Consider the following 26,170-nt stretch of genomic DNA (forward strand, 5'->3'; position numbering starts at 1 on the left):
TCTGTCTTTCGAGATGGAAATTTATAAAGTCCCAGGTTGGCATCACTGACCAGGACTGTTCCCATTTGTAATTTGGCGCCTTACGACCAGTGTTTCTTCCAGACACCTTTTGCACTGCCCCCCGAAGCTCTGAGAGTGTCCCCCCGGAAGAGACCAAAATAATACGTCTATAACAATAAATAAAATAGTACCAGTAGTGCCCCCCCCCAGAACATTTTTTCTAAAAGAACGACTGCTTACGACTACACCATCACAGAGTTGTGGCTATTCTATACTACCTCTGAGCATAAAGGTTATATTTATATGTCGTTACAAGTGCTCTATCCGTTAAATCTGTAAGTTCTTAATACAGTGGCTACCTCTACAAATGAGAAACACTAATATACGGTGTAGTAGTGTCAACTACCATTTAGCATATCGAGTAGCTCAAAGTCAAATCCAATTTATTGTGACACCAGAAAATGAATTAGCTTTGAAACAAGGCTCGAGAGCCCACAACAAACCCATAATCCAGTGAACGGTAAAATCTAATTAGTTTTGACTTCCAGAATTGACGTAACAAAAGCAATGGTTTTATTTAAGTAAATTAGTACTCTTAATTGAGGTTTTATCAAGCTTAGATTATGTTACTCTAATAACTTGTTTGTCAAATTGACAGTCAAAAGCTTTTAATTATCCCATTTAAACGTTAAAACATCATTTTGTGCTGTTGGTTACATTCTCTAAGTGCTGGAAACCTCAAATAATTACAGATATATATCTATGTATGTGTATGTTGAAATCTGAACCATCATGCACAAACAAGTATGCTCTTTTTAATTCAGGATAAGATTGCGGTTAGCATGTGTAATTGCTTATTTTTTATGTTTAAAACAAAGGAAATACATTCGAAAATTGAAACTAATTAGTTGAATTCTACAAATAAATAATCTGATTGTCTGTGAAATATTTTTCTTTCTGCATCGTGTTTTTGTTAAATGGTGTATTAGCTTTCTCTATACACACTGAAGTGCCGTATTAATGCTACTATTTATAATACGAGATAATATTGGTGTTTCGTTCTCTAATCGATCTGGAAACGTGGTTTAAGGTCTTGTCTTCTTAGCGGTTCTTAAGGTTTTCACAATCCTTGTTATACAGGGTGTTTCAAAACAACAACGACAATGTTTGGGAGATGATTCCTAACACCTAGATAAGACAAAAAATTATAGACCAACCTGGGTGCATAAATGTTTTCTTTCGGAGTTATAGGCTACCGAAAACATGAAAAATGAACTTTAAAGGTTAATAGCTCCTAAACTATGGGAGCTACCGCAGTCGGGTCAAGACTTCACTTAGGAACTAATATGTGCCTTGATCAAAAATGCATGTTTGAGAATCCTGGCGTACTTCCACAACAATTTTTATAGGAGTTTGACTATGGGCATATAATTTAAAGAAGTGCATTTGACAGCCATTTTTGTCAACCTGTTGTATAGTACACACTGAGACACGATAAGTGGTATCTATACAGTGAGACGATGCCTTAGTGTGTACTTTTAAGAATATGAAATACGTCATTAAGTCTATTGGCATATCCATAACACTTTAATGAAGTAAATTATAATTTTCGTAGAGAATATTGATGAACTACGTTGCTGTATTATGTATAGAAGGGAGGGAGAACAAGATTGTCCACCGATATGAGTTTCACGTATTATACTAGTATATTAGTATACAATTTATTAAGAAGAATGTGCTTTTCAAATTGAAGGAGGTAATTGCCCTCCTGACCTCTCCAAATGACGCCCCTGGTTTCGCTACGTAAAATAGCTTGTAAAAAATAAAAAAAAGCTTATCTCATTCAAATAACACATAAAGAGTTAATTTTCCCTTCAGGGGGGAAGTATCCCGTTGTAGATTTGCCACTGGCTCAAACAAAGTTGCATAAAATCAAATTACCATTTTATATTTATTATAGGGCTTTAACACTCTCGCTGCCAAACTGGTTTTGCGTGACTGTCGCCGTGGTACCAGGTGACTTGTTTTAATTTACCGTAATCAGAGTGGTATAATTTTTAATATATGTTGTTGTTTTGTCTTATTGGTCATATATTGGCGTCTCTGTAGAAGTACTCACCCGTGGTACACGTAGCCTCAGAAAGTAAATGTACATCCTGAGACCAGATGTACCACAGGTGGACACTACATTTTTTTTTACGTTTTTCCATCTCTGTTTAGTATAAAATAAAATTGCTAATGTTTAATCATTATAATTGTATACGTTCTATACTGTCCAGTCAGACATTCCCTGCCTAATGCACACTCAAGCAGGTTGTAGTGCCATGGAGGGATATTTTCGTTATATCGCAGGGACAGCATCGAAAACTGCCTGACAACCCTTTTGTTTACTTTCAGTGATCTCAATCATTCAGTTCCACATGTCCACAATGGGAGTTCTTAAGTTGACATAACCAGAGCAACAGGACATGACGTCACTTAATGTCGTCACTACCCTGAAGCACTTCATACGCAGTGTATCCATAAGCAAGGCAGCTCTGTTGTCAACATCACTGCTGAGATAATATGCCAAGGCGGATATATCTGTATTACGTGTACCTTCCCTATCCAAAATCGTTCAAGTTTTTCGCCCATAACAAAAAATTGACAATCAATCTTCCTGAGGTTTCGAAATTTGGATTCTGTGTTACAAAATACATCGAATCCATTCCCTTAGTTCGGTGCACAGATTTTTTATTTTGTGTGTGTGTGTGTGTGTGTGTGGCTGTGTTATTTTTGTCACTGAAAAAACTGGGAACCTGGAGCCCCTTCCCCCTGGTTTTGGTCTGAGATCCGCCACTAACTTCTCACTATCTCCTATCGTTGTTCCTCTGTTCTCTTACAGAACGTTGAAGAACGTTCCTTCATATTAAACGTTGAACCCATATAAAATTCTCTCTTACCGTTATTCCTGTGCTACTTGTTGACTGACAAACAGAGGTATTTTGTGAATCTTTCTACATTATCCATAGCACAGTTTGGGGAGATCTTTCTTTAGAAAAAAAAGAGAAAATTGTAATTTCTTTTGCAAACTGTGTGTCACGCGGCTTTGTGACAAGAAATAGGTCATTTCAAACTTACGTCATAAGACAAGTTATATTGCCAACGATTAAATTAAATAAGACAAGTAATTGCCAACGAATGAATTAAATATAAGTCGTATCACGTAGTTTGGAAAACCAATCAGGTTGTGCAATCACGGTAAGGAAATATCTCTCCCTCTCCTTAAAATAATAATACGTTACCAACTAATGAGGTTCTACTGTATGGATGGATATCTTTCTTTACCTCGCTACAAAATTAGTTTCGCGTTATTTTTTTAAAAAAAGTTTATGAAGACGAAACTTTGTTATTAAAGCGAGACCAAAATGTAACGAAAAAAGAAAGAAAAGAAAAAGAAAAAAAGAAAAGAAAAGAGTAGAATATTTCTCTTGAAATGAAAGTTCTATACACAAGACGAGCATGTAGAATTTTCGGTAGCCTGAAGCCCAACCAAGAAAGGCCAACGTTATTTCATTTTCTCCATCAACTCCATTCAAACATTCTTTCCTTGGTTCAGTTCTCTTGCGTCCGGACGACGGATACTTTAGCTGCAGAGACGGAGAAGGACGAACTATATAGAGTGCAACGGAATGAAAAATTGATTAGTGATTGGTTTCAGTGGTACAAAATGGAGTTGGAGAAGTTTTGGGTTTCAAATAACCTTTTAGGGAAGGACTAGAAGCATGAGAAAGGGGGGGGGGAAGCATAGTAATCAATTCAACAGGACTCATTTCCTTCTAATCAGTTATTTTCCCCAACCCTGATTCCTTGCGTTTAATTAACAGTTCATTCATTATTAAAAGAAATAGAAGAGCAACAAGAAGTTCTGCACATAAAGGTCGAAAAATTTGCAATAGCATTATTTTTTTTTTTCATTCATACAATTTCGAACTGTAAACTAGTCAATATTATTTATAGGCCTAATATCGTCTAGTGCAGTGATCGCCAAACCGTCTATCGCGAACTACTAGTAACTCGCGGGGACATTTTCGGTAGAGCGTTCGTGTTAACGCTCTGGTTGGCTAACCTTGATTCCTCTATAAAGAAATGTAAGATTTAAAAGAGGTTGGTTATTCACAATAAGATTTAAAAACAGTATGGTAGCTGGAAAACTCCATAAGTTTGGCGGATGTCTTCCCGTTTGGCCTACAGACCTTCCAGCAATTTGTATCATTATCTCAATCTCTTCTTATCTGTAAGTAAAAGGTATTTCCCTTTTGCCTACGCTCACTCGACGAGGAAAATTTAGTGTTTGAGTTAGGAACCAAATATAAGGATAATTAAAATATTAATATACCGACTAAATGCAGTCATGCCATAATGAATCTTTTTACAATATCTGCTTTTAGCTAGTAAAAAGTATATCTGAAAAGTAAATTTAACATTTTCAAGGAGAGCCATTTTGAAACGAGAATTTTTGAAAAATGGTGACCCTTGGAACTACTAATGGCATGGCACGTATTTGGCTAGAATCACAGTCAATCACGTCAGAACTGTTGCTGAAGTTGGTAAATAAACTTGTTCATAAATCTCTGTAAAAAAAAAAAAAAAAAATCCTAAGACAATAAATATCCCTTGTCGAGTGAGAGTAAGCAAAACGGGAATTCCGTTTGGTCTACACCTAAGATGAGATTGAGACAATGTTAAATATATATTGCTAGAATGTCGGTAGGCGAAACGGGAATGAACCGTTTGGGGTTTGGCAACCACTGGTCTAGTCTATAAGATACCATACATTGCATTTAACAAAGTCTACTACTTTGCATTTAACATTCGATTTCGGTCTACTATTGTGAGTACAGTGAAAACTCGCTTAAAAGACATGCCCATAATACGAACACATTTTTTGTTGTTTCGAAAAAAAATGTATCAATATGGAGAATGTTGCCAATTTGGAAGAAAAGTCGCTAAATCTAGGAGATTCGCTTCCAGGATAGCGAGAAAAATATTTTTTCCGGTTAGCAAATTTTCGACTCTTTTTTTGGTGATTTTTAAGTAATGATTTGACGACTTACTTATAAATGTAGCGACTTTTGCGCTATGAATAATTTGTCTTTCTTAACTCGAAGCAGTTTAGATATATATGCTTGTTTTTCTTTTGTTTATTTTAGTCACCGCAAGCGTCGACAAACTGGGCAAGTACACAGCATGTGGCCAAATCTCCAGAATCCAACTATGTCTCCTGTTACCCTTTGCACTCTAACGGACGGAGACAAATTCCAACCTTCAATGCCATTTGGTTTGCAGAGCTTTCGTATAGAAGAACAAATAGTAAAATATTACCGATACCAAGCTGATTAGGTGTAGAAACGTAAGTAGTATTGAAGCGCGTGTAAGATTTTTTTCCATTATAGACTTCTACTTTTGTGCTTTTTTCTGTTGCCACCCCATGTATCTTCGGAACGATTGCGAATATGGGAAAACGCAAAAACACGTCCATTATTATTTTCAGAGACTTAAATTTTGAGCTATAAAAGGTCCACCCCGGACACCCCGACATAGGAATACGTGGGGTCAACTTGAAAATTTTAAATGGCAAAGGAGTCGAGTAATGTATCGTTGGAAAGGTCTCGACAAGAGAAATATTTTCTAGACCGTTTTAAGTTCCTATGTTAACTCCATACAAAATAGCGGGGATTCACATTTCGTGTGCATGAAGTCCGTTGTCACTCCGTATATCTTCGAAATGACTGCGGATATGAGAGAACGCAGAAACACGTCCAACATTATTTTAAGGGGCTTGCATTTTGAGATATAGAAGGTTTACCTCAGACACTCCCATATAGGGGTACGTAGGGTCAAGTTAAAAATTTTAAATGGATACGAAATGTGGACCCTGCCATTTTGGATGGGGTCAACATATTGACTTGAAACTTTCGGCAAAATATTTTTCTCTTGTCGAGAACTTTCCAGCGATATATTAATCCCCTTTGCCATTTAAAATTTTCAAGTTGACCCCATGTATTCTTATATGGGTATGTCTGGAGTAGACCTTCTATAGCTCAAAATTCAAGGCCGTTTTTGCGTTTTCTCATATTCACAGTCGTTTCGAAGATACATGGGGTGGCAACGGACTTTATGGACACGAAATGTGAACCCCCGCCATTTTGGATGAGGACAACATAGAGACTTGAAACTTTCGGCAAAATATTTCTCTTGCCGAGACCTTTCTAACGATATATTACTCGACCCTTTGCCATTTAAATTTTTCAAGTTGATCCCACGTATCCCTATGTGGGGGTGTCTGTTGTGGACCTTTTATAGCTCAAAATCCAAGCCCCTTAAAATAATGATGGACGTGTTTTTGCGTTTTCTCATATTCGCAGACGTTTCTAAGATACATGGGGTGGCAATGCACTTCATGGACTCTCTCTCTCTCTCTCTCTCTCTCTCTCTCTCTCTCTCTCTCTCTATATATATATATATATATATATATATATATATATATATATATATATATATATATATATATATATATATTAGGTATTCTGCCTTTCGGTAGGTCCTGGAACTAATGAGGATTTTTTTTTTCAATTTTAGGTTTGGGCCTGGAAATATTTCTTCGACTTTTCTCGATCTTCAGCTTCCTCTTTTAACTCCCAATATTTTCTCCTATCTTTCAAATCATCGATCAGCTGTGTCCTTCTTCTTCCTATTCCTCGCTTCCCTTCCATCTTTCCTTCTATGGCGATGTGAAGAAGACAATTTCTTCTCAAGATGTGTCCATTCCAATTGGTCTTTCTACGAAGAATGGTGGCTAGAAGTTTCCTCTTTTCTCCTATCCGCTTTAATACATCTTCGTTTGTTGCTCTCTCTGTCCATTTTATCTTCTCCATCTTCCTCCAACACCACATTTCGAAGCTCTCCAAATATTTCTTCTCTAACTTCTGTAATGTCCAAGTCTCTGAACCATACATTCCAATGCTCCATATATATAGCACTTTACCAACTTCTTCTGAAGTCCAATATTGAGTCTGCTAGTTAAGAGTGATCTTTTCTTGTTGAATGCTTCTTTAGCTATGGCAATTCTTGACTTGATCTCTTTATGTATTCTCCCAAATTCTAAGGATTCTTTGATGGTCAGTGGTTACATTATCTTGTTGATCTTCGATGACGAACGTTCGTATACTTTTGTTAACTCTCCCTCTTAATTCTTGTGCTTCCTGGTACATCAGATCATATCTGCCTCGCCGTTGAAGTTCCATTATTTCTTCACATATTTGCTCCATGTACTTTTGTTTGGCTTTGTCTGTTTCTCTTCTCACTTCATTATTCAGCCTTCAGTATTCATTGATGTCCGTGTTTTTTGCCCTTCTGCGTTCCTCCATCTTCTTAAGCATTGCTTCAGTTATCCATGGCTTTTCGGTGCTCTTCCCATCGTACCAATGTTATTGTGGAGTGTGTCAAGTAGAATCTGTTTAACTTTTCCCCGTCTATTCTCTATATTGGCAACCATTTCTCCCATTACACAGAATTTTTCTTCAATTTCTTCTTTCACATCATCGTCGATATTTCTTAGTCGCTCTAAGTTCCATTTTCGATTTTCCCTCCCATTTTTCTTGATCGATTTTATCCAGGTTTGCATTTCCGCCACCAGTAGATTGTGATCCGAACCAATGTCCGCTCCTGGTAATGTCTTTACGTCTCGTACACTATTCCTGAAACGTTGCTTCACAAGAATGTAATCGATTTGGTAGCGTTTCTTATCTCCTGGACTTTTCTACGTGTACAGCTTGTTTTTTCTTTTCTTAAACCACGTGTTCATCACCACCAGATCATGTTGCCTACAGAAATCGATAAGCATTTGACCTCATTTGTTTCTTCTACCTAGTCCAAATGGTCCCACTACCTTATTCGCAGCTCCTTCTCCTACTACGCTGTTGAAGTCTCCCATTACTATGGCGTTGACCTTACCTCTTTCTTCCTGATGCAATATGTCACTGATCTGATCATACATTACTTCTACTTCATTATCATCATGGCCGGTTGTTGGCATATATCCTTGTATTATCACAATCCACTAGTTTTGCATATAGTTTTACAAACATCAAGCGGTCACTGCAGTATTCCACTTTGGTCACACTTCTTGCTATTTCGTTCTTCATTGCTATCGCGACACATTCTCGGCCTTATCGCCACCCGAATAGTATATTCTGTAATTTCCTGATACTATCTCATCTTTCCCTGGCCATCTCACATCACTCAGCCCACTATGTCCACCTTACATATATATATATGACATGTCATTGTTAGTTACATATGATTCATTCAATTATGTTTTTACTGTTATGTTTTTGTAGCGTAGAAAGAATTATTATTTGAACTGATCATAGAATAATATTATAGAAAAAATATGCAGTTCTACGAATTTTTTTTACGTATTTACCAGCAAAATGTTTACTTTGTGCAATTTGAAAGTAGATCTGCAATAAAGTTCACATCAGAAAAATATTTTCCCAAAAAAATTTCTTTGTCATAAATTGTATTGGTCACGAAACAAGAAATAATGGGTTCTCGTCTCGTCTCATCTCGATTCTGGAAGAAAAACCTTCACGTTTTGTTTCGAAACTTTTGGTGCCATGAGAGGTCCACGAAATATGTGAAACAACATTCAAAACATATTTATTACTAAAGTATATTATGTATCGTGTGAAGTATTGTATTGTATGGGTCAGAAACATGGATATTACGCAAAAATGATGAAAAACGACTGGAAGATTTCAAAATGTGCGTGTGGAGAAGAATGGAGAGAATTAGCTGGCTCGAGCGGAAAACGAATGAGAGGGTGTTAGAAATGATGGGGGAGAAAAGAACAATTTTAAATATTATTATAGGAAGAGGAAAAGAAACTGGTTGGGACATTGGGTAAGAAGGAACTGTACCCTAAGGGACGTGCTAGAGGACATGATGAGAGGAAAAAAAGGGAAAGAGCAAAGGAGACTACAATTGATGGAAGATATCAAAACAGAAAAATCGTATGCGAAGATAAAGATGTTAGCAGAAGACCGTGGGGCATGCAAGCTTCTCAGTTGCAGCAAGTGACCTGCCAATAATGCCAGAATACCTACGATGATGATTATTATTATATACTAGCAGCGTTCACCCCGCTTCGCTGCGGTCACCCCGGAACGCAATAAACTTTGTTACTTAGATAATTTTTACTTTTTCGCTTTCAAGTGATATGATAAAAACCATAGAAGATTGCAGTAAATGTTAACATTATATCGCCTGTCATTTATGTTAACCCGCCCCGCTTCGCTGCGGTCACCCCGGAACGCAATAAACTTTGTTACTTAGATAATTTTTACTTTTTCGCTTTCAAGTGATATGATAAAAACCATAGTAGATTCCAGTAAATGTTAACATTATATCGCCTGTCATTTATGTTAACCCGCCGAGTGACACGGTCATGCGGGTTGCATATAAATACGTTTATTTTTATACCTATGATGAACTAACAAAGGATTTGTACGTTATGGACACTTGAATGGTCAATTATCTCAAGACACTGGTAATTAAAAATTAAAGTGATATGATAAAAACCATCTAGGGTCCAAATCCTAATAACCCCCCAAAAATGAAAGAAATTGGTTCAGCCGTATTAGCGTGATGAGCTAACAAAGGATTTGTGCGTTCTCTTTTATATAATAGACTAGCAGCGTTCACCCCGCTTCGCTGCGGTCACCCCGGAACGCAATAAACTTTGTTACTTAGATAATTTTTACTTTTTCGCTTTCAAATTGCAGTAAATGTTAACATTATAGCGCCTGTCATTTATGTTAACCCGCCGAGTGACACGGTCATGCGGGTTGCATATAAATACGTTTATTTTTATACCTATGATGAACTAACAAAGGATTTGTACGTTATGGACACTTGAATGGTCAATTATCTCAAGACACTGGTAATTAAAAATTAAAGTGATATGATAAAAACCATCTAGGGTCCAAATCCTAATAACCCCCCAAAAATGAAAGAAATTGGTTCAGCCGTATTAGCGTGATGAGCTAACAAAGGATTTGTGCGTTCTCTTTTATATAATAGATTGTATCACAACGGCTTGCGTATCTTTACACATTGATAAATGCTCTTCATTTTGTTCGTACAATAAATCACTTTATTAATTGCTAGTTTGTTATATAATATGGATCATGTAACACTAAAACAGTGTAGGGCCGCGGTGGCTCAGTGGTCGAGCGTTCACCTCTGAAGCATGGGGTCCTTGGTTCGATCCAAGCGAACTTTGTGGTGGACAAACACCGTGAACGTGGGTTTTTTTGGGATTCTCTCGTTTCCTCCCACTTTCTTCATTCCACCATTTCATTCATTTTCTCATAATTACCGTCTCCTTTATCCTAGCCGGCGTAACTGTGGAACATAAAATTTAAAGGTTTCATTTCAAGATTTCACTAAAACAGTGTTTGTGGCTTAAGACTTGGGTGAACTAATTTCGCCTACGAGACCCGAGAACGAGAATTGACATGTTTTTATATCGTCTCGAATTTGAAAATGTTACTTCTCGTCTCATTTTCGGTACTAGAATCGAGACGAAGGGAGAAATTTCAAGTATCGATCGCAAATAACTAGTCATAAATCAATGTACTCGTGAATACCAATTCCAAATCAGTTCGAAGATGAACTTCAAATTCTAATCTTCGTCCACAGTAAATGGTTTTCTGGTGGGGATCTTAGAAGTACCAACAATCCTAAGATACTGCTAACACTGACGCACATGTTACTCGTAATTAGTGCAGGAAGAAGTTAATTTCTGGTATTTTTATCCATTTCTTTCCTTAGTTACGACCCTGAGCTTACGTACAGCTTAGACGCTGAAAATCCAGGCTTATTTTGAAGAAAATTCCACTAGTCGCGACCCCCCCCCTTTTCTTTCATATTGTGCAAAACAATTGCAAAATCAAGGAACAATACAGAGTGAAAGACTTGTGCTAGTTTATGCAATATCTTCCTTTAATGCGATGGGGAAAAAAAATGATCGTTGCAACACACTTCTGCTGTTTTTTTTCTTCTTCTTCGCCGCGAACTCACCAAATAAAGCTCAGTCATTCAGCTAATCTTATTGGACTCAATCACTGTGTTTGGCACGCCACACTGCATGTTGCTAGGCAACACGACGCAAAAAAATCAAGAGATTCCAGAATTTCGTTGGGAAAAGATTTCTTGTTGTCGAGGCTACATTTTCTCCTCAAACTGTTATTTTTGTTTACATAATACGTAATTTCCTCTAACATTTTTGAATTCATCTACAGGCACTATACTTTTAAGCTTTAAGGAAAGAAAGAAGAAAAATAGAGAAGCTTTAGGTGCTGTTCTTGATCTCAATTTCTCTTTATGTCCTACGGTGATGCCCTCTAGGCTATAGAAGTTTGATGATTAATGAAAGTGAATGATTACGATTCTATTGGTAGAATGAGAATAACGGAGGAAAACACAGAATATCGAGAAAACTCATGGACACGATCTTTTCCTCCATAGCTCCTCAAGTAGTGTGGGATCCAACCAAAGACGTCTCGACCAGGGGTGAGCGCTCTTCACTGAGCTATCAAACTGCCTCCAATCAAGGAATTCGGAGCTTAAATACACGACCGACCATTTTGACTGGCTTCCCAGGACATTTCCTCAGATCTACCATGATGGACTTGTACCTCCTAATATAGGTCCTAACAGACTTCCCTTCATTTACTCTTCTAATTGTTGCTCATTGTTAAAGATTCTAGTGTAAATGGATTTCCAGACTGTATCTGAAAGTTTCAAAACTTAATATACAGATCCTTATAGATAGAAACCCGTCAGATGTATGGGTTGGCAATGGTCAGGCAGCAACTACAGCGTAGGGCTGTTAGTAGTGTTGTGTTAGGGCAACCTCCATACTATGTGGAAATCAGAACGGCAGTATCTAGTGAACTAGCAGACGTTGATAGTGTAAAATTGGCGACCTCTCTGATTACCAAAGAGGGAAAATTGATGGCTCTTGGGTGTGTGGTGTGATCGTGATGAAAGTGACAATTGTGTTGGGTATGTCGCGAGGAAGAGTGTCCAAGGTGATGGCGGCCTACAAAACTCATGGCGAAACCACATCGTCGAAAAGGAGCAATGTCGTAAGAAAACATTCAATGACAGCTGTCGTTGAGTATTAAAGCGTATTGTCATTCAAAATTGTCGTGCAATTGTGATGTAAGTGAGAGACGAACTCAAGCAGCACCTCCACACCCTATGTCGACAATCACAGTCCGCCAGGAGTTACATAACATGGATGTACGGAGTCAGATTGAACGGGCGAAACCGCTGATAAGACACCATCATACTTTACATCGATACCAATGTTGCCGCTGAAATATAACATAGACCTCTGATGACTGGAAACTTGTGATATGGTCGGATCACTTTATTGCATGTCACAGGCCTGTTTATATGTGGTGGACGCTACAAGAAATATAATGCTATGATCCGCAGTGTCTCCAGGCAAATGTGACACATGGCGGCACCTCTGTGATGCTGCGGATCGCAATATCTTGATTTCTAGTGGGGCCTGTACTCACGCACCGCTCATGATTCTGTCACCATTTTAGGTACGTAGTGTAAAAACCATTTTGTAGTTGTATGTGTGAAGCAATTAGTGAGCTTTTAAACAAGTGTTTTGTTTCGAATTGTGAAATTACGGTACACTTCCAGACTATGAGGATTAATTATATATAACTTCCTCTTTGCATAGAGGACGAACATGGAGGCTGTTCTTGGGATACTAAATTCATATTAGAAGCTCTTTCTAGCTATTTCTTGCCCTTTCGCTGTATTGAGATCAAAATTCAAAATGGAATCTACTATTTCCAATTTTGATAGAGAGATATGGGTGGAAGTGGAACCAATTCATGGTACACTGAATCTATATAAACTTATATTCATTACAGTACAATGAAAGCAAATAAGCATTCAAAGTATATGCCCTTCTGTTCAATGTTTACGGCAACCTTCCTGGAATTTTCTCGATTCTACGTCGATATCACATTTTGGCCTTACAGGCAAAGAAGTCAGTCACTGCCGTTTCCTTCTGCTGCTCGTTGGTGAAGCATTTTGAGCTCAGGTAGTGCGCCATGGACCGAAATAGATAGTAATCCGAAGGGGAAAAATCAAGATTATATACCAGGTGTGGCACCAGTTTGATGCCATCAAGTTCTAAATTTTTTGTTGTGTTTTCAAGCTGAGTATAGTTTTGCGTAATCCTGTTGCAGCAGGGCACGCTTTCAGTTCACCAATGCAGGATATTTTGGTGTAGTTCAGCATACATCTACTCCAACTGTTTGGGATAAAGGTCGCCATTAATGGTACGGCTATTAAAATCAAACTCAAACTGAATTAACTCCTTGAGTGTGTAGTTCTAGCAACCACAGACATGATTTTATGCTCGAAACGGCCTTATGTGATGCCTGGTTCTGGAAGTTGGCCCTTGCTCAATCACTGTTTATGCACATTCGAATTTCGGAAAAACACTCGCTTTTCGTTGTATGTGACAATCCGTTTCAGGAAACGCACATTACGCGGATTTTATGGCAGATGTCGACACACATCCAGTCTTCTCTAGGCTTAAACGATGATAAACTCATATGGCACGATACGGCAGCTGTTGAATTTTTTCCCGAGTTCGTAAAGGTGATGAACTAGAGTCAACTGGAACATACTGGGTTGGTTTGACAGTCGCCGTGTGACAGTCGCTAGTGAATGAATTTTCCTCCGTGTTGTGTCGCATAACCTCACAATCTGTTACTCTGGAGCGACTAAGCCTTGGCTGATCTTCAGCGTTTTTACAGCCTGTTCGTTATATCTGGAACCAGTGAGTTGCTGAGATGTGATACACTGCATCTCCTTTCGTATGACAAATGTTTTTAGATGCTGCCGCAGCGTTATGCTCGATTCGAACTTATACAGCAACAGTTCACGTATCAGACGTTGTTGAACACTCATTGCCATTACCATTAAAAACTGACCGAAAATACTGATGGAATGGCCTTCTTCTGCAAATAGTCCGCTTACAACAATACATATTGGGCAATACATCTTGTACTTACGATCAATCTAGGCATATAAACGTGCCGGGTATTTGGGTAGAGGAAATATTGCAAAACTTATGACTATCCTTATATGTACAGGGTGGTGGACCATTTATCTTGATTCTGTCTTGTAACTTTTAAACTAATACACAAAAAACGCGGAAATTTTGTACCATGCAAATATTGACAGAGAGACACTATTTGGCATTCTCTGTGATACCACAAGGTTAACAATGTTGTCAACACAACGTTTGTATTTTTTAAATAGCACTGCGTTAGGTTATTACAAATTTCAAATCCACATGTAAAACGAAGTTACAATACCAGACTTCTATGGAATGCTACAAACTAAGGATACTATAGTATCATAAACATCGAAAGACAACCAAATTTTGGAGGTTCTACAACAGTAATAACGCAAGTGAGAGGGACGGGGTAATATATATCAAAAGTGCCTTAATGACATATTTCGAACAAGTAGACACAAAGTTGCAAACAATAACAAGTTTGACTTCTTTTAAAGGACTTCATTTGGAAAAAATATCTCAAACCACTCGGAAGGTAAAAAAAACTGGTAAAATTTGACATATTGCTTAAAATGGAGTTCTTGATGGAACTTTTTAAAACAATTTTTAATATATAGCATTATAGCAACACTTTTTGGTCCGTGTAATTACAACATTTTGATAGATATATTTAAAAGTAAAATCCTGAAACGAATATTCAGACTCAAGAAGAATGGGAATGGGGAATGGTGAAAACTTCAAAATGAGGAACTACATAATTTCAGTAGTGCTATTCAGTCGGTTCGCAAGGACCGGTTGTTAAAATACTTGTGTTCACAGAACGTTTGCCGTACTAGAACCGTTTTTTTAAGTCATAAACTCACAAACAGATATACACACACAGCTGGAGGGAAAAGCTAGTTGGACACAAATTTTTCATAGCCAGAAACAGTTGACCTATTTAAAGAAACTTGCTTTACATAGGCCTACCAGAAAATTAATGGCGGAGTGGGGGAAGACAAATTTTATTTTAAGTGTCTTTGTTTCTACAAATTCTTATAGTATAGGGTTAAACATTTGGGCCTTATGCTGAGTCATTTTGAAGTAAGATTAGCGTCATACTAAGGCCTTACTGCTGCAGGAAACATATGCTAGTCGAACTCTTTAGTATGGCACGAAGCATGTTAGTCAAACTCTTTGGTATGGCACTAATCACATGCCATAACGACTCTGCATAAGGCCCATAGTCTCTCAGAACAAAGTAAAGCGTTTATTCCTTAATTTCAAATGTGCAGATACCGGAAATGAGAACTGAGATCGTATGAATGAAGTGGTGAGCGTTATTATATTTGAAACACATATGAGTACATACCATTATCAACAATTGTCGATCCATTTCTGGATGAAGGTCTTTCCAATATATTTTGACAACTATCTATCTTGGACAATTCGTTTCCAATATATTCGCAGCGCTACATAATTTCGTCACACCACTTTGTATAAATATTAAGATGCTATGTAGGTCGCTACTTGTCACTTGCGGCATCCAGTAAAATCTTTGGTTTTGTCTACCTTGTATGATTTGTTTCCTAAGAGAATTATATCTATCTATCTACCTATCCATCTATCTCTCTCATATACATAGTGATTCACGAAATCCGTAACTTTGCCTTAAATCAGCTCCTAGTGCCCAGAAATCTTTGAGACAAAAAAAAAAAAAAAAAAAAGTACATGTGCCGAATCGTGTGGTGATGCTTCTGAAATCAGGAGCGTCTCAGGAATATCTCTACTGGGCCACAACTTCAAAATTTTAAATGGAAACAGGGACTCATTTTGCCCCATTGAGACAATCGCTAAATTTTGAACAACTTTTAAACGGAACACTTTACCATATCTCTTACCGTTTGTTAATAAGTAAATGCGAGGATTTCCGGATGCTGCAACTCAAAAGGAATAGCAAATAATTGTTTGAAAATAAACCGAAGCACATGAAAAAACAAACGGTGCACTTTTCGAAACAGTGGTATCTCGGGAATACCTCTATTGGGGGCTACCAACTTCAAAATATTAAATAGAAACAGGAATCGATTTTGCTTGCGTTCAAAGAAGCGTTGAGCTATTTTAGTAGGACGTGTCCGTAGTAAATAATAACATTAATGCCGTATAGGTCAATCCAACTGAAGTGGTCTAAAAATTGTGAAAATGGTTGCTCGACCATCTCCGAAACTTATAAAAATTGAAGTGTGACGAACCGTGTGCATGAGAAGGTCAATAACATCATTCACATTGTCGTATGTACAAGTGTTCCTGAATGGCGGCCATCTTTGTTGTCGGTGGAGTGCCAATTTTTGCGTTTGCAACCGTTTACGAAAACTACAGTTGCTCAGGAAGTACGAATCAGACTAGCACGAAACAAAAACGAATGTTTAGAGGAGAGACTGAAGTACACGGAGAATGTAAACTTTTGCGTCTAAATAAATATGCATGGTTGCAAACCAATACATCAAATCACCAGAAAAACTAGAGAAAATTACACTTTTAAACGGGCAGTATTTTGGAATGGCATATAGTGAAGGTTTCATAAGTTTTGTGCTGAATACTATTGCATGTAAAGAGTCTGTAGAGATATCTACAGCTATGATACTACTGACACCGTAGATTTATGGGGTCCGAAAGTTGAAGTTTGTTATTTTGATGCTATTTTTGGGGCGTAATATCTCAGGAGGGCAAAGTGCTAAAAATTGCTGCTTACGCCAACAAGTAATTCTGTATGTAAATAAACTAATGCAAAAAAATCATGACTGATATTACATGGAGAAAACAGTGAGGACATGGTAAAAATACGAAGAAATCACCTGCGTGACGATGGTTGTAGCCCGGAAAAATTTAAATGTTTTGATATGTTTCATGCTAGATCTGAAAACCTATGCATTATGCAGCAATTAGGCCCGCTTTTGTTTGTGTTTAGTTGTGCAAAAGCTTGCAAGTGGCGTTTGTTCCATTTTTCTAGCTCCATGATCATTACGACGTCTATGTAGCAATTTTTAGCTTCCCCTTGCATTCAGGACACACTCGTCGAGGTGGACCGTAGTATTAATGCACTTAGTGTATCAGCAAAGTGATATTGAAATCCAATCCCAGTTACGGAAGTCAATATGTTCACAAGGTTGCGTCATATAGGATAGACTAGCCTTTGGCTACCTTGGAACTCCACCCTCAGTCCCCAGTGTTTGCTCGGTCTACGACTTCAAATTGAATTGAATTGAATTGAATTGAAAAGGTTGGGGTGGGTGCGCCAACGACGGAGGTCTTTTAGCACCCATCACTAGGTAGAAGGACACACAGTAAACGCGAAGAGACACAAACACATATAAGTAAAAAAAAAAAAAAACGTACTGTCTGTAGAAGAGAAGGTCATAAGGAACAAACTAAAACAGTTACGCAGAGCACCAGGCTGAGTGCAGAAAAAGAAAAGTACAAGATAAAATAATAAATAATGCATGAAACCTTAAAAGCGGTGCATCCACATAACAGAACACTGCACAGTCACAGAGGCACACAGAAAAGTCAAATGGCAGATAAAATTTGCTGATGTCGCAGAAATCGGAACACCTTCAAGGCGATGCCAGGATAATCGCTGAGCAGAGTTCGGAGGTCAGCGGGCAGATCAAACTGAGCACGCAGAAGTGCACGGGGCACACAGTCCACAAGATGATGATGAATAGTCAAGCGTTGACCACAGAGGTGACAGTCAGGAGGAGGAGTTCTCTGTAGTAGGTGTCCGTGTGTCAAATGACTATGAACAATCCGAAGACGAGCCAAAGTCCACTCTTCCAATCGTGAAGGGCGAGAGCTCGATGACCAGACTCCAAGACGGGGTTTCACAGCATGGAGTTTGTTGTTGATCTGCTGATCCCATGATGACTGCCAGCGCTGATGTAGAAGACGAGAAAAGACGTGACAAACATCAGTTCTGGGAACAGGGCGGCGGCAATGACAACCATGAAGAGCAGCCTCCTTCGCAGCAGTGTAGGCAATCTCATTTCCAGGGATGCCAACATGGCCTGGCATCCAACAAAACTGAAGATCATAGCCCTCAGCAAGTGGGCCATGGCACTGAAGTAGTACTTGGTGGACAAGTGGATGCGGAGACATCGGCAAGGCTATGAAGGACACTGCTGGAATCAGAGTAGATCACAATAGCGCGAAGCTGGCGGCGACGAACATGTTGAAGAGTTTCCAAAATGGCTAACAATTTTGCGGTGTAGACGGTGCAGAAGAGATGAAGCCGAACTCGGAAACAGTGAACTTCCAGAACAAAAGCACAGCCAACAGTCATCCTGCTTGGGGCCATCGGTAAAGATGAAGCGGGTCTACGGCTTCGAATCTCTAAAACCTACAATTCTACTAAAAGTCAAGTTTCTTTTCGTATTTCAACTATCTAAATGATAAGATTTTGTATCACAAGAAAACACCCATTTAAATAACATGGGAATTACTTCACCACCCCCCCCAATAGATACCTTAAAAACTAAACATATTCACTTTTGGCAATTTCCCTGTGAGTTAGCCCCGGAAATCTACAATCATGCCACATTTCATCTTTCTAATCCTGCCGGAAGTGCCTGAACATTTTGGGGTGTAGAAGATGTCCCATATAAATAACATTGGAAGGACCTTTCAGTTCCTCATAAAACCTCTCTACGGTTGAAAATCTTTATTTTTGGTCATTTACTTAACTAACACTAATGGAAACATACACGCATACCGAATTTAAAGTTTTTATTCCAATTCCTAGTACCTAAAATATGAGATTTTAAGTCCAAAAAGGGTCCATTAAAAAATAGAGAATTTCTTCATCCTCCCTTTAGACCCACTAAAAATTAAAAATATTAACTTTTGGCAATTTTCCTATGGGTTAGTACTTGAAAGCTATAATCATGCTAAATTTCGCCTTTCCACGTCAACCAGAAGTTCTCTTTTATTTTATGTCACTTTATGTAGTTTTATATTTAGCTAGGATAGATGTAACGCAACTTTGTGAACATATTAACTTCCGTAACTAGGATTGGATTTCAATATCACTTTGCTGATACACTAAGTGCATTAATACTACGGTCCACTTCGACGACGTGTGTCCTGAATGCAAGGGGAAGCTAAAAATTGCTACATAGACATCTCTAACTACATAGATGTGGTAATGATCATGGAGCTAGAAAAATGGAACAAACGCCACTTGCAAGCTTTTGCACAACTAAACACAAACAAAAGCGGGCCTAATTGCTGCATAATGCATAGGTTTTCAGATCTAGCATGAAACATATCAAAACATTTAAATTTTTCCGGGCTACAACCATCGTCACGCAGGTGATTTCTTCGTATTTTTACCATGTCCTCACTGTTTTCTCCATGTAATATCAGTCATGATTTTTTTGCATTAGTTTATTTACATACAGAATTACTTGTTGGCGTAAGCAGCAATTTTTAGCACTTTGCCCTCCTGAGATATTACGCCCCAAAAATAGCATCAAAATAACAAACTTCAACTTTCGGACCCCATAAATCTACGGTGTCAGTAGTATCATAGCTGTAGATATTTCTACAGACTCTTTATATGCAATAGTATTCAGCACAAAACTTATGAAACCTTCACTATATGCCATTCCAAAATACTGCCCGTTTAAAAGTGTAATTTTCTCTAGTTTTTCTGGTGATTTGATGTATTGGTTTGCAACCATGCATATTTATTTAGACGCAAAAGTTTACATTCTCCGTGTACTTCAGTCTCTCCTCTAAACATTCGTTTTTGTTTCGTGCTAGTCTGATTCGTACTTCCTGAGCAACTGTAGTTTTCGTAAACGGTTGCAAACGCAAAAATTGGCACTCCACCGACAACAAAGATGGCCGCCATTCAGGAACACTTGTACATACGACAATGTGAATGATGTTATTGACCTTCTCATGCACACGGTTCGTCACACTTCAATTTTTATAAGTTTCGGAGATGGTCGAGCAACCATTTTTACAGTAGTATCATAGCTGTAGATATTTCTACAGACTCTTTACATGCAATAGTATTCAGCACAAAACTTATGAAACCCTCACTATATGCCATTCCAAAATACTGCCCGTTTAAAAGTGTAATTTTAGACCACTTCAGGTGGATTGACCCGTATATGAATTTGGAGGCATTCCGAATACTAATGGTTTTAAGAAATATGGGGAAAATTATTGGGCTTCCGCGCGATTATACGCTTCACGCTATCCAGAAAGGCAAAGCTATTTCCTGCAATCTTCTGCGGAAATTAGCTGAACTATCATTGGCGTAACTAGGATAATTGGCGTAACAGAATGTGTGGTCTGGAGAGTGTAGTCTGAGAGTGTAGTATAAAATATATAATATACCAAAAACCCAAATGTGTTCCATTTCAAACACTAAACTTCAACTTAAAATGCATAACTCTTTATAACGTTTTGTGATTATACAATATTTAATCATTTTCGAGCGGTCAAAATTACTATTTCTTTTTGTCAATATCACTTACCGTAATTAACAAGAGAAAGTAGAAAGTAATGTTCTTAACTTTGAACTTGAATTCCTATATCATTTTGATTAATGAAACTTAACTCAGTATAATGTATTACATTGACAAGAGTGTAGTCATTTCATATTGTTCCAGGTTACCTTAGCAACATTAATAATATAAAAAATAATAATTTTGATATCATTCGTGTAATTTGTGGAAATGAACCTAACGTAGACACTGTAGTTGTAAAAATGGTGTGCATTCTATTCGTGAAGCTAGTATACAGAGAAAAGGCGATGTGCACGAAAAGTTACAGAAAAAACTGTATTAAGAAAGTGCAAATTTTAAGGATACGATTAACTCAGGGGCCAAAAATCTTATTCCAGAAAGTCTTGACATTTTTACGTCACAAGTTACAAAATAACTTCAAATGAATCCCAGAAAGCTGAAAGTAAGTGCGTTGTTATAAATCACGCTCTCGTATTTGCTGTAAGACCTATATCGTTTCTGTCACCTATGTAGACAAGCCTCGCTCAAAATCTACATAGATTATAACGGTTCACAACTCTTCATAAACATATTTCATCAATGGGAGTGTGAACATCTTACTGTGAAGCAACAATCTACCTAACATCGATCATTAACGCTGGCTCCCCAGCTAATCATTCAGATGGATTTCTTCAATATGTTTCTGATAATGTTCACGTAAATGTATGAAGTCTTGATAACAAAGGCACTTAATGTACGGTACCTGCAGCTTCTGCAGTGAATGCACATGTACAAAGTATTTTCACTACAGATCGCACGAAAGCGTGGTGTCGTTCAAGAAATTATACTGCCTATTCTGTGAAAATACTATTTTCGTCCGTACCATCTTTCTCTACATCAGAAACTAAGTGATGCTGACTACAATTTACGCTTCTGTTATTCAGCTGGGTAGTCAACCAATTGTGAAAACATCCGAATTTCCTAGTCTTTATTATATGAACTGATGAAGCTCACTCTGCAGTGATGACAACGTGAATCTCTGCAATGCACATTACTGGTCAGCGTAGAATCCGCACATGATGTGAGAAGTCACTTGGCAACGAAGATGGAGCATTAATGTGTTGGTTGGAATTCTAGGGACACAGGTTATTATGCTATTTTTTTACGGTCATTTAAAAAGAGCAATGTTTCGTGATTTCTTGCGGGATTATCTACAGCTACTATTGAAAAATGTACCTCTTCATATACGTCAGACAATGTTTCAATTAGATGGGTATCCAGCACATAATGCTGGCATCTGTAGGGAAGAGTTAAATGGTCTATTTCCGCAACGAGGATTGAGAGACGTTCCAATTCACAATTATCTCCGAGGTCTCCCGATCTACTTGTATGTACTATTTTTTCCTGGGCTCGAATTAAGGACCTTGTTTATGTGAATAGACCAACTACAATTCCCAACATAAAATAACGCATCCAACCCCATTCCGGCACATCAACGTGGCCGAGCTTGAAGCTGTTGTTCATAATTATGTACAGAGTAAATCGCTGTATTGCTGTTCGTGAACATCACTTCGAGTGTGAAGCAATACTGCAGAATGTAAAACGATTCTTTAGCTATGTACGCATCTTTCTGAATTTGCTCTATTGCAAATAACCAGACTCGCGCCCCCTGTTTTGCTCAACCCTTTGGTAACAGCAGATTCGTTCCTTTTTCCCCTTCGTTTTTGACCAGTGTTTCCTATTTCATTTTGTTCTAGCATTGTAAATCGTATTTCATCATTTTCCCCCAACAATTCACCTATTGTAGCAGCCATACAGTATCAACTGTCATGAACTATTGCCTATGAATGTGATCCAACACAGCGCTTCTTTCAACGCAAGCAAAATCGACTCTCTGTTTCTATTTGACATTTTTAAGTTGGCCACCCTTAATAGAGGTATTCCCGAGACGCCACTGTTTTCGAAAATTGCATCGTTTGTTTCCTCATATGCACTTTCGTACTTCGCTTTAGTTTTAAACAATTATTTACTATTCCTTTTGAGTTGCAACATGTGAAAGTCCTCGCATTGACGTATTAATGAGCTCGTATAACTCCCAAACAGTATGAGATATGGTAAATTGTTTCCTCTGCTCAAAATTTAGCGATTATTTCAGTGGGGGGCAAAATTAACTCCTATTTCCATATAAAATTTTGTAGTTGTCCTTCTATAGATGTGTTCCTGAGGCGCCCCTGATTTCAGAAGTATCAGGGGCACATGCACTTTAGTAATAACATTTTTTGTTCAAAGATTTATTTGTAATAAAAGCTGAGTTAAGGCTGTTACGGATTTCGTGAATCACCCTGTATTTATATACATATACATACAGAACCGGTTGTTAAAAAATTACAATAGCATCACTGCATATTTTATACTGTTTATCAAACATTGTTAGGGTTATCAAGTCTAGGACGCTTAGGTGGGTAGGTCGTGTAATCAGAATGTAAGAAAGCAAGAACACTTTCAAAGTTTTAGCTGAAAATTCAATCGGAAAACGACCATTAGAAAAATTAAGGCGTAAACGGGAGGTCAATATTAAGATGGATCTCACAGAAATAAGAATACAAAGTAGAAACTGGATCCAGTTTCCTAAGGACAGATATCAATGAAGTGTTTTTGTGAACACGAAATTGAACCTCTGGGTTTCACAGATCATAGAGTTAGTTAGTTAGTAATTACACGTTTTCGGAATTACATAATTTTAAGTAGTGTTGCAAGCTTTAACAGTTTTTACTATTTCTCCAGAGCGATTTAAGATATCAAATTCTGTAAATGGCGTCTGTTCTTCACATCTATTAAAAACCATCTTTGAAATTGGATGAGATACTTATCTAAGCTGTTTTTTGAAATAAAGTATTTTGAAAAAAGTCCAAATGTTCAATCCCTTGTAACTTTCTTCATACTGATTCGGAATCCGTCATATCATAGTCATAGAATTAAACGCTGAAGTACTTTAGATCTACGTTGCTCTATCCGTCTCATTTGCGTTATTACTGCTGTAGAGGCCATCAAAATTGGGATGTTTGTGATACTGTAACGTCCTTAGATTGCAACACTTAATAATAAATATAATATTATAAGTTTTAACTTAACATGTAGATTTGAAATACGTAATAACCTGACGTAGTCCCATTTGAAAAATTACCAGTTTATGTTGGCTGGCAACACGGTTAACCTTGTGGTATTATAGAATATGTCACAAGATGTTCCCTTGCCGGTATTTACATAGTACAAAATTTCAACTTCTTTGTCCATTAGTTTAAAAGTTACAAGGGTGTATCAAGATAAATGGTCCATCCTATATATAAACACATTTCACCAGTTTTCCTATATGTTGAAACCGGAAGTGTTAGATTTCGACTACTTCCGGATTAAATAAAAGAGTTAAGAGAAGAGATAAAATTTATTCTTGGGGGTACTGAATCCACGTATAGGCTACCTACCCACGTTTTTGCTCTGATAACAGACAGACGGATGAACAGACATAATTCTATAATATTTCAGATACTTATGCATAGTAAGGCTTGGAAGTCTAAACATGTGAGTGATTTTCCATCTTCCGTTTTCCATCATTAAATAAGCATCTCTAGATGCAGTAGGTAGAAAGAAAACGTGTTGAATAGCATATATATATATATATATATATATATATATATATATATATATAAATTATTGTTTGAACAGCATATTTATCTATCTATCTATCTATCTATCTATACAAATTATTGTGCTCAACTAGAATCCTTATACTGCTGGCGAAATTGAAACAAACTATAAAGCCTACTAGAATATTCATAAGCGGATATAATAGTAGGGTAGACACGCGTGCTGCAAGATGTTTCAATTATTCTTTTTTAGTTTCTGTTTCTAAAATAAATACAGAGGCATAGAGAGCGAGATTATGTTTAAGCGAGAGAGAGAGAGAGAGAGAACAGTACACCACAAATTTACAAACTTTTCCATTGCACTTTAAGCGAAGCAGTATGAATGTTGTTTATATTTGTCGTGTTACAATGTAGTAAAGGTATTGAGGAAAAAAAAAAGCTTTTATCTGCACTGAGGGAAATGAAATCTTGTGTACATATGTTATGTTCAAATACTTCACAAACGAAATCTGAAAAATGAACGATATATCCGGTAGAGAAAACTCGTAGCCTGTTTAAGCAGTGGTTGCAATAGCAAAAGTATGTGCGCACATGTGGGAGCTCTCCCTGTTTCCGAATATTATTTCGATGTTTTGTAAATCCAGACAAGAAAATATCCTCTTTTCTGTTTTCATATGTATTGATATACATTTGCTATCACGGCTATAATCTTAAGTTACAATTAACTCACTTTCAAACATAATTAACAATTACAGCTTATTCTAAATTTGAAACTTATTTCTATATAAAACTTCCATATCCAGCATCAGTTAAATGAAATATAGTACATATTATAAGGCATAAAGTATATTTCAATAATTACTTATCTTTTACTTCATTTATGGAATTAAAAACACTATTTACCATACATTCTCCAGGTGCAATTACAATAAAATAACACAAGAATGCATAGTACTGCATAAAAACAGATTCGGAATATTTTAACAGCTCTTTCTTTGTCCTAAAAAAATCTCGCATTTAATTATATGTACAGCCTTTTTTTTTTTAATGGGTACCCAACTCTCTTTCAAAAGCCTTGCACTCTTATCTGCAATCCAATAAATTAAACAAATGTGGGTTTTCTTTGGTTAATTGCAATCTTCGAGCCTAACGGTCTAATCTACGGAAACTGAAGTCCACACTTTGCGACAACACGGTACCCACACTATATGTGGCAACTACCGTCCTATTCCGTACAATACGCTTCCAGTCCTTATCTAAGGAATACATATATTATATAGATAATCACAATTAAACCCATAACGATTGAAATTATACCTAGTAGCCAAAAATTTACTATTCTCATGAATTATCTCAACTCCTCTTCTTCTCCCTCCTTGACCTTCCACGGTACTATCCCAATAGTCCTCACTATGAATTTATAATGGATCTATCATCTTACCTTTTCTCTTGTGGACTTCCTTCTCTTTTCTTTTAACTCATCGAGAAGCAAGTTTGTGCAATTAGACTCGCTTATTATAATTTATACTAAATGTCTAGGGGAATTTATCTCTTATTTATCCTAATCTCTTGGGTACGATTTTTTAAATTATATCAGTTTATTCATAAAATAAAGAGTGTTTAGGTTTATGAAATTTCTAAGATAATTCTTTCTTGTTCCTGACCAGAATTCTTAATTTAGCTTGTATCTCTAATTTGTTTATACAACACTAATTGGGATGGGTCTATGGAGTTACTAGCTCGCGTTCACTTACAAGCTGCTAGTACACTCCTTAATTAGTTTCTATCAGCACTGCTAATAACTTATCCTATAGAGTGCCTCACCTAAAGCCCTGTCGTGGAACTCATCGGACCTAGATTCC

General features: G+C 37.3%; 2 protein-coding genes across 2 annotated transcripts in view; both read right to left on the bottom strand.

Moving 5' to 3' along the window:
* The window catches only part of LOC145694022 (uncharacterized), a 49,143-nt gene that overhangs the window by 14,560 nt on the left and 8,413 nt on the right, over positions 1 to 26,170 (bottom strand). The window lies entirely within an intron of this gene.
* On the bottom strand, positions 17,717 to 18,304 carry LOC145660870 (uncharacterized). The gene has a single exon (XM_081726299.1). It carries the CDS (start codon positions 18,302 to 18,304, stop codon positions 17,717 to 17,719), a length of 588 nt encoding a protein of 195 aa, XP_081582425.1.

Source organism: Thermobia domestica, chromosome 9 (assembly GCF_964235325.1).
Source record: "Thermobia domestica chromosome 9, izTheDome1.hap1.1, whole genome shotgun sequence".
Lineage (NCBI taxonomy): Eukaryota > Metazoa > Arthropoda > Insecta > Zygentoma > Lepismatidae > Thermobia > Thermobia domestica.